This window comes from Montipora capricornis, chromosome 6 (assembly GCF_036669925.1).
Source record: "Montipora capricornis isolate CH-2021 chromosome 6, ASM3666992v2, whole genome shotgun sequence".
Lineage (NCBI taxonomy): Eukaryota > Metazoa > Cnidaria > Anthozoa > Scleractinia > Acroporidae > Montipora > Montipora capricornis.
The window spans coordinates 71394048-71404047 of NC_090888.1; the positions used below are offsets into that span (position 1 = coordinate 71394048).

The following is a 10000-nucleotide window of genomic DNA, read 5'->3' on the forward strand; positions in this document are numbered from 1 at the left end:
CTTGTTCCCCAATGAGTACACATGGTTTTTCTACATTCGATCAGTAACTAATCACATTTCACCGGCTTAAGGAAAACTACGGTGATTTTCTCACTTTTTTCTCAGCGGTTACGTCAGTGGACTATTTTAAGAGATTTGGACTTCCAATTCCGGATTACGGCTTTCCCAGACGCCCTCCTCCGTTCGGTCATACGTGAGTTGAGATATGTTGGTTGTTTACTCTGCCTCGCAAGATTTGTCTCCGGGTAGTCCAGTTTTTTTCTCTCACCATTTGTTCTGCTTCAATTTGACTTGTTTTACAGTCTCCTCGATTTCGTATTTCAGGAATATTTGTGCTCAGCTGCGTAAGCGTTACACGTAATAACACTTTAATATGGCAATTGTGAAAAATCCTTATAAGCAAAGGCTTTTTAAAACAAATTGAGGTAAAAATTATCGGGAAAAATGCGCGACGTTTCGACCGAACTTCGGTCATTATCAAGCTTAAAAGTGAAGATAAAATTTGCATACATATAAATATAAAACTAAGAAGTAAAAGTATGTAAAATATGAAAATGTACAAAAGGGGGTGTTAAAAACATGCAAGAATAAAAAAGGATTAAAACACTTTCGTTATGAAATATTTGAATCTCGGATATTAACTTTCTAGCTTTCTGATTGGCTCACTAAATATTAATAATCAGCTAATATACACAATACCGTTTGCCCACGCAATTTCTTCCCAAGCTGAAAAATGAGGGACGGAAAGCAAAGGGTAGCTATTTGGTGTATTTTGTCATTTAGTGGTTATCTATTGCACAAAATTATCTAAACAGGGTAAAACCTTCAGGGTTAGGATAAGGGTCAGCGTTAGGGTTAGGTTAGGGTAATTGTATAATTACTGAACGTTTTATACCTTGTTTAAAAAAAATTGAAAAAATAGAAAAAAAGACACCAAGTACCTACCAAGCAAAGTCGCACCTGTTGGGCTAATTACTCGCATGCAACGCGGGTTTATGGAATAATTTGTAATTATTCTTAGTATTAATGCGAGACACAACTGCTTGTATTTTTTTACATCGGAAACGAATAATACAGAAAGTATAATTAAGAAAAATACATGACTATCTTCTGAATCCTATCAATCAATATTATATATCAATGTTAGTCTCTTCTGACAGGCAATTTTAAAAGACAGCTGCTTTTTTCCAAAGTATAACTCGAAAATCTTTACAGTCTTTTTTATTCAAAGCCCCAATCAAACACCCAAGTGTATTTTTGTAAAACATCCACGACTGCTTTGATTCAGTTCAAAGGCTAGCAATGAGCCATGCGCAGTGCGCACCAATTGTAGCCAGTCTGAGGAGTTTTGTATTTCGCTAACCTAAATCACATTATTTATCGTCATGCTGTGCTGGAGATGAACCAAGCAACAGAAAATTTAGAAAATAACCTACAGGCCCCAGTTGTTGAAGCGATGGATAGCGCTATCGGGCGGATAAATCACTAACCAGTGGATAAGTCATAGCGAAACCCAATTTCCCTATCCTGTGGATAGTGATTTATCCGGTGCATAGTGTTATCCACCTTTTGAACAACTGGGGCCAGAAGTACAAAAAGTCATTTATTTGAAACGCGTTTAATTCTTAGATTTTCTTTTGTTCACCGAGACCAGTTCACTTGCAAACCACATCACAATAGCCAAGTGACCGACTAAAACAAGTAAGGAGGTGCCGACCGTGTTCATAAGAGTCGGCTGCAACGCAAAACGCGCCGTTAGCACGCCGCGTCTCTCTTGTAGATCCACGAGTGCTGTGTTAAAGGCTTGTTGAATCCCCATGGCAACCAGTATATGCTGAAGGTTATGACTCTGACCAAAATTATCAAAGACACCAGTCATCAACCGTTCTGGAATCCGTGAAGCGTACACCGTGGCGCCTAACCCACAGAAGATCATATGACGCTTAAAGTAAACCATCGACACAGAATTATAAGCGGGGTCATTTTCGCAAAGCAGCAGTCGTATGGTATACGGTGAAGTGATAACAAGCCAGTTAACAAGAAGAATAATTACTTTCAATAAGGCTTTGTGGTGTTGCCATCGTGGCTGGCTTGATACGCAGCAGAAGATGGTAAGAAGAAAAGAAAAAAAAGACGACACGATCTGGAAGACGCCCAGCGAATCGTAAATGGACCCAATGAACGTTTCTGCGGTTCGCGAGTAGAAAAATAGCGCTTGGCCCGCAGTAAAGGTGTAAAATCCTATAGCTGCATAATCGAAAAAAAAGCAGATTCGATGGGAATTCGCTGACATGCAATTAAAGAGATGAGCAGAGGAGCTTGTGATGTAAAGAACAGATATGCCCACGGCAAATGATATCAGCGGTAAGTAGAACGGATCATTCGTGGGTAACGCTGTCATGTTAACTGCAATGAAGAATATCAAAGCTACCAGATGACTCCAGACATTGAAAGTCTCGTTCGATGACATCAACAAACTCTTGATACAGTCTCCGAATGATAAACCAGGTCTTCGATATCCGGATACGATAAAAGGTTCTTTGAACACTTCGGGAATTTGACAGTGTTTCAAACCGCATGCTTCTTTGCCAGACATCGTAAAGAAGTAGTTCTCTTTTTTCAAACCTGAATTTCTCTTCGCCACGGTTACCTTCAAATTAATATGTCGTTTTCGTGGACTCTTGGATTTGGAGCGAAATGGATTCTTCTTTAGTTGTTCCTTCAGATGTCTATAATCTTCTGTGGGTCTCTAAATTCATCACGAAACTTTGTGCCTTTCGCGCCGAAAGCTAACAGTAATCACCATTTGCTGGGCTGGCAGTAGGTCGTTGACAACTTAACGTCTCGACCGTCGAACTTTGCCCTTGAGGAAACCAGTACACTTTCGTTTCTATATTTTCGACGTCCTTTGGCGATTAAATCAACTAAAATATTGTACTTAAAAAAGTCGAATTGGTCTGCTTATTTACCGATCGATACTGATGTCGTAATGCAAATGACAACTAGTACGCGATGTGACAGGTTAAATTTAAATTGAAAAAAAGTTCGTTGTGTATACAAACCTCGCGAGACAACTGTCATGAATTAATAACAGGCGTCTTGCATGTAGAATATCGGGAAAATCCCCACCACAAACAAAACTGGACACAAAGCAGCACGAAAAAGACGCTAATACAACAAATTACACATTGTATCGCACTTTATTAGGTTTCAATATTTGGGTGTAAATATTTTCCACCAGGAAACACAAGACAGGTATTCCAACAGTGAACAATGGACAACAATCTGTTGTCTTGCATTTGGAAAAGTGCCTTGAATCGAGTCGTGTCCACGGTAAACTGTGGCCAGCAGTGAGAAGATAATCGAGACAATCTAATTCTGATAAACTTGCCCAAACACGACGACATTATTAACCAGGAGCTCGTTTGTTGTTTCGCCCAAAACCGAAGTTTACCGTCAAAAACGTGCATTTAATATCCAGCATATTACCAACGAAACTGCAGTCAACAAATTACTTTTGCTTTTCGCCTATCTTTATTGAAAGACGTTCATGGGCTCGTAACCATAAACAAAAGGCTGACTCAGAGTTAGTTTCGGGAAATGGTGATGTAATCTTGGTGGAGGGTCATGGGTTTCATTTCAAACCTGTGGCCCGTTTCTCGAAAGTCCCGAAAACTTTTCGGGCCCGGAAAGCCATTTGTGAAACTGCCAACCGCTTGTTTTGGAAAGCCGATCTTTTAACATGTTTTTAAGGTAATAAAAAGAAATAGAACTGCGTAGTTTGACGACTTGAATCCTCTCCGTTCTTGAGATACAAAGGGAATTGTGACACCCGGAAATGGCCCGTAAAGTTTCGGGACTTTCGAGAAACGGGCCCCTGGGGCCCGTTACTTGAAGATCCCGAGAACTTTTCGGGCCCTTAAAAGCCATTAAGGAAATTGCCATCTGCTCGTCTTGAGAGTTTAGTGTTTTGGCATCTTTTGTTCAAGATAACAAAAAGCAAAATGACTGTGACGTTTGAAAACTTAACAACCTCTCAGTCTGTGCTCAAGATACAGAGGGAATTGTAAAAATCGAGAGGTTTGGCCCCAGGAGGGTGGGGGGCGGGGGGGGGACGGGCGCTTGTCGAAAGTTCCGCAACATTTTTGGGGCGAATTTCGGGTGACATAAAACGCTTTGTTCCCTCAAAAGGAAAACGGTTCTAGTCATGAAACTTTGCAATTGTCAAATATCAATTTTCCAGAAGTAGCAGATCATAGTTTCACGAATTGCTCAGTACTGCCCGAATAGTTTGGGGACTGATTTTCGTGAAACGAGTCCCTGGTCATAGATTTTCCCCTTTCTGTCATAGTTCAATCAGTTTAGATTAGGTATAGTAACTGGTTCAGTCAACTTGCTTTTTGGTCTGTAGCTTCTACCCACTGTAAGAGCGAGATAGAGATTAGCTGGTATTTGTCTTCGTGCCAGTTTCAAATCTTTCAGTCTAATATATGAATTAATTTTTTTTTCTTTCAGCCTGTATTTGCATTGTTGCGCCTAGGTCTCATGACTGTCAAGTCCTTAAGACACAAAACAAACGCATCAATGTTTTGATCAAATCTTAAGGGCGGTGCCTACTAATTAAAGATATGTTTGCCCCGGTGTGTGATTATGCAGGAAATGTAGATTTTAACAACTGTCATTGAAATCCAAAAAGAAAATTGGGAGTAACCACGCATTTTTCAAAGATAATTCATGAATAATATTTGTAAAAAGCTTTAAAATACAAAGCAATGTATGGCGTTCTTTCTCAAATTGAAGCTTAATTATCTCTCAAAAATGCATGGTTACCCCCAATTTTCTTTATGGATACTAAGAGTACTTACTAAGATCTACTTTCTCCGAATAGTTTTAAACCGCGCAAAAATATCCCTGCACTAGTAAGCATCACCGATAGGAAACTCGAGTATCTCGAGATGCGCAGAACGTATGCAGAATAACAATAGTAGGCACCGTCCTTAAAAAGGCAACGAGAGTGGAGAAAAGACAAAATTTTGACGCCTTCATAACGTGTACAGGCCCTCAAAAATATACGAGCCCTAACTTCTAGCGACAACGGCCCGGAATAAATCTGCCTTCAGACTGGACATTTTCATGACCTATTGCGTAAAACGGACCGACAAGTGTCGACTGTTCGCGTTCTTAAAGAAACGACGGATCGAAATACCTATTCAGAGGAACAATGCGGACTTCCCAAAGCTAAGCAAAATAGTAAAAAAAAAACATCATTCTAAAAAGGTTATGTGGCGTGTTTTAGGAAAGGTTTTCTCCAAGGGAACTTTATCTCAATCTCCGGACGTTTACGTGTCGATCGGCAAAACACCAACCGCTTGATGGGGTAGATGAAAAGAAATTGAAAATAGGGTAACAACAAGACTCTGTTGAGTTCCTATGGATACAACCTGCAGTATGTTGACATCTGCAAATTAAACACCTTCCTTCGCAGATAGATAAAAAGCAGGCTTGCTTGTCATATCTAAAGAGGCTTTGCGTTTACTCGCATTTTTTGTAACTTCGGCGACGTCAGCACAATTTCCTGTCAAGAGCTAAACTTTAAAAAGGGACTAAATGCTTGAATCGAAAACATAAATTTGACACTAAGCAACAAAGGTTGCCTATTTCATTTAATTCATTTGAATGCATTAACCGAGTCAGAAGTCAAAAATCGGCTCAATGAATGACTTGCCAGTAATCGGATCCCTGCTTTGTACGAAAAGGGTTGTGGGATCGCCAGGGGGAATACAGTGCATATCGCAATGTTTGCGGAAACTTATTCGACGTCCAAAAAAACGATTTTGGAGAGAGATCAACGATTTTTCGACACAGTTTTATCAGAAATCGATTTGGGCAATGTTGATAGATGGCAAGTGTAAGTTTTTGTTTGAATAACCGTGAAATATAAGATAAAATTTGCTAATTGACTTCCTTGCTCGCGTAAGGTTTATTGTGAAATGGTCTCAAGATATTACAAAATAAGGAATAAATCTGGAGGAAATAACACAATAAAGCCTTTTCAGTTGTATTTACGTAAGTATAGGCTGGCGTTTGTCCTATTTCTAAACTCAGCAATTCAAATTATATTGGAAATATGCCTAGTGACGATCATTGTGCTGTGTGGGGTTTGACAACGATCGAAGCTACCCAGACAAGCAAAAAATTCTTCCTCACGTTGGATATATTAAGATTTTACTCGCCCAGGAATAACAATAATGCTTTGTCGTGGACTAGAGCAACTAACCGTGACCAATTCAAGGTTTCGAAGAGTACAAAGGTCTGTTCAAATAATTTTACAGAACCTCTGAATGTCCTACACCAACTTTGTACATAAAAGAGCACGACTGTAAGAGTATTAAAACGTTAAAGACCTGCTCCAAAAATCAGATCTACAGCCGAGAACTAGGATATGAAGATGACGCTTTTGTATTGGTCGAAGTCATAGTGGACTTGACAAGTTTGCTTGGATCCAGTGACTTTAATACTTGTAGATGGTAGCTTGACAGAAGAAAAGGTTTGCAGGGTGTCCAGCGGCACGTTCGTTCAGAAAAAAAGTAGACTGCAAAACAGTCGTATTTTTTGCGAACGCAAGCGACGCAGTAAATATTCAAACGAAAGGTCTGGAGCGATTGTAGAAACGGCGAGGGAGAATGGGGCGCGCTTCACACGCGAGGATCACGCTTATGGCGCTTCGCGCCTTCCGAAAATGGAAGAAAACGACTGTTTTGCAGTCTAGAAAAATGGGAAAATAGGAAACTCAGGATTGAAAAAATAGGAAAAATAGGAAACTTTGTTTTAAAAAATAGGAAAAAAAATAGGAGAATCAATAGTAGTTTGATCGACAAAGAGAGCCTCCCTGCACCCCATCAGCTATCCCAATCACCAATTTAGCCCATAACCTGACAATGAATGAACATGAATACGACGAAGGGAGTATTTCGGTTCTAAAAGTTCTTGTTTTTTATATCTCTTATTGTGACAACAATATCAACAAATCACTTTGTTTAAAAGGATATTAAACAATTATTGGATGAGGTTGAGCATGATATCATGAATTATCAAAACCGAGGTCTGTGTTATCTGCCGAAGCCGAAGGCTCAATCAAACTAGAACTTAACCTATGGATTTCCTCATGTTTCTCATGGCTCATTTCATCCATCCAAAGACCAATAGCTTTGTACAATTTCCATCTCCTTTGACAACAACTTGCCTCCTTTGAGGAGGTTAATTTCCAGAAGCCATAATTCCTTTATGCAAGACGTAACCTGAATAAGAAAACAGTCTATGCACGCGTAAATACAACTGAATAGGCTTTATTGTGTTATTTCCGCCAGATTTATACCTAATTTGTAATATTTCGAGGCCATGACGAGATGTCAATTTCACAATAAACCTTAATACGAGAGCAAGGTTAATCCAAGTAAATTTTATCTCATATTTCACGGTTATTCAAACAAAAACTTACCCTTTCCACGTATCAACGGCTCAACTATTTGACATCATTATCGATCGATAAAATATTCTCACACACTGAGTCAATAGTTTCGAAATCGCCTACTTCATATTTTGGTTAACTAAGGGTGCGTTCCTTTGGGATGATCCGAAAAAGGATCACTGATCCAAGATCACTTAACCTGAGTATCAGTCTTTTCCTCCCTCCCCTTAGAAAGACCTGATACTCAGGTTATTAAAGATCACTTGGGTCATAGTGCGTCAAAGGAACCATCCATAAGTAACGTAAGCAGTGCGTGACATTTGAAAGGCTACGAGTGCAAGGGAGGTCGGCGTTGAGGAACATTGTGATATTTGCACGAAGACAAACGCAAGGATTTTGCAAACCAAAACACAATAGCGAGATTTCCTGCTAAAACTAACAACGTTAATCCGATTGTTTCAAGAAAAGATGGAATATGTTCAAGAGTCAAAGCATCCTTTCTTGCTTCAAGATCTGAGAGAAACACTGAATAGGCAAAATGATCGCCCAGTGTTGTCATAACATGAAGGAAATGATGACTCTGCCCGATGAAGTCGACTTTTCCCGGGAATAATCGTTCGGGTACTCGGGACATGTTCGCCAAAGCAGCGGTCGTGAACGAAACGAAACAGCCAATGAACAAATGCAAGGAGTCCTGGTTGCAGATGGGATCTGCAGAACACAAAAACTGGCGAGCAAAATATGGCGAGCAGTTGTGCAACCAGGACATGATGTAGGACCCTGTACGGATTATAAAACGTAAATTGAACCATCGATGGCGAGACATGCAACATAAATAAGTCGCACAAAACGACAACAAAGCAGACAGAGCCAAAAAAAGTTCACGCCAGTCGTAAAGTAGAAGTCCCGATGCGATGGGATGGCAGTAAAAATAGAAGGCTTCTCCAGCGGTAAATGTGTACACGCTGATAGCGGCATAATCAAGATAGTAACCAATGTGGAATTCTCGCTCAGTCATAGAACTAAACAGGTGCGCCACACAACTCATGGTGTAAACTGTACAACAGCCAACGGTAAAGGACGTTAAAGGAAAATAAAAATGATCGGCCAAAGGACTGTGAGCCCATATTACTGAACAATATCGAGCAATAAGAATCACAATCGACAAAAAATGGCTCCAGAAATTCACCGTTTCGTTGTTGGCATAAAATACGCTCTTCACACTCTCCAAAGCCGTCAGATTGCGAGGACGGTATCTCGACAGGATGTACTTTTCACGAAATGCTTCTGGTACTTCGTAGTCCCTTAGCATCCTTGAGCAATTTCGTGTTTGGGCCAATCTCCGCTTCACTGTGCTATTTTGGATCAGATTATTGTTTAAATGAGTCGTTCGTCTTCGAATCTGAAGGGCTCCGTTTTCCTCCATTTTTACTTTCTCTTTACCTCTGGTCGGCTTCACCCTTGGCGTCTCTAGCAACTTCGTAATGCGTTGTTTTCGAGATTGATGGCACTTCAGTTGCCGACCGGCGGGAAGCATGCAAGTTATTTTTATGTAAATGACACAATTAATTCTTAATTCAACCTTCGCACTTCGATAGTAGTGAGATTGTAAAATGAAGATGCATGCTGATCACGAGAATAGCGATGCCACAAGGAAACACCGAGTCTTAAAAAAATTGAACCATGACAAAAAGGAAAAGAAACACAAAAAACACAAGAACAGATGGAAAAGATTCAACAAGCTAACCACTTGAAAACCTCATGCCTACATCACATCACATGTTCACCAAGCGTAGTAAATTCCCAAAGAAAAAATTCTAGCCTCGAGGGCAAAGCGGATGAAATTAACAGAGCATGGCCAGTGAACTATCAGCATGTTCTCTACCTTGAATTGAGAATTATCGTTAATTGTTAATTTGCTTTCAATTTACTATTATCGTTATTTCAGAACACTGAAAGCTTGATATGGATTATGGAAAATGAACATATTTCTTTTGAAAGCGGAACCCTAATGTCTGGACTCGCCGGACTCGAACCTGGGAACGTGTAATTAATAACCCCTTCACTTAACCACTAAACTACCAAATCATTAACTGCGAGGATGTCATTTTTTTATTAATGTCAATAATTTTTTCTTCCAAAAGTGCCGCTGTAAACGTGTATTAACAGCCGCTAAGAAGCAAGCTTACACAATGAAAAATGTCGGTTACCAAACTTCAAGAGAAAGCTAACCATTTTAAAATCAAGCTTTAGACTTGACCATTATTCAGCAATGATTTTATAATGAGTAAGTAGGCGCTACTGCAGCCTATTGGTCTGTGGTTTTACTATACTTGCGCATGCGTGGAATACCTCGTGCTTTGGGCTGTATCGCTTATTTATCAGTGTGGCGGGAGGTAGGAGCATTGTGTGTGGAGCGTTTAGCGGTTTTTGTTTCCTTTATACAGTCGTCATTCCATAGATGTGTTCAAAACTGCTTTCCTGTTAGTCAGGATTCTTTTTGGGTCCAGTTACGGGTTTGTTTTGGGGGAA

The 10000-nt window shown here is 39.9% G+C and overlaps 3 protein-coding genes across 3 annotated transcripts in view; all 3 read right to left on the bottom strand.

The window, feature by feature from the left end:
• LOC138053869 (protein mono-ADP-ribosyltransferase PARP4-like) overlaps window positions 1-10000 on the bottom strand; it is a 64289-nt gene that overhangs the window by 33211 nt on the left and 21078 nt on the right. The gene's annotated exons all lie outside the window — the stretch shown is intronic.
• On the bottom strand, window positions 446-2985 carry LOC138050821 (membrane progestin receptor gamma-A-like). Its single transcript, XM_068897103.1, has one exon. It carries the CDS (start codon window positions 2594-2596, stop codon window positions 1619-1621), a length of 978 nt encoding a protein of 325 aa, XP_068753204.1. The 5' UTR covers window positions 2597-2985; the 3' UTR covers window positions 446-1618.
• LOC138053850 (membrane progestin receptor delta-like) overlaps window positions 5631-10000 on the bottom strand; it is a 5661-nt gene continuing 1291 nt past the window's right edge. The window contains exon 1 of the mRNA XM_068900392.1: window positions 5631-10000. This exon is cut by the window's right edge and continues 1291 nt beyond it. Within this exon, the coding sequence (XP_068756493.1) occupies window positions 7797-9005 (1209 nt within the window). The 5' untranslated portion in view covers window positions 9006-10000 and the 3' untranslated portion in view covers window positions 5631-7796.

Coding starts and splice junctions, on each gene's coding strand:
- LOC138050821 (XM_068897103.1), bottom strand. CDS start 2,596: ATGTCTGGCAAAGAAGCATGCGGTTTGAAACACTGTCAAATTCCCGAA.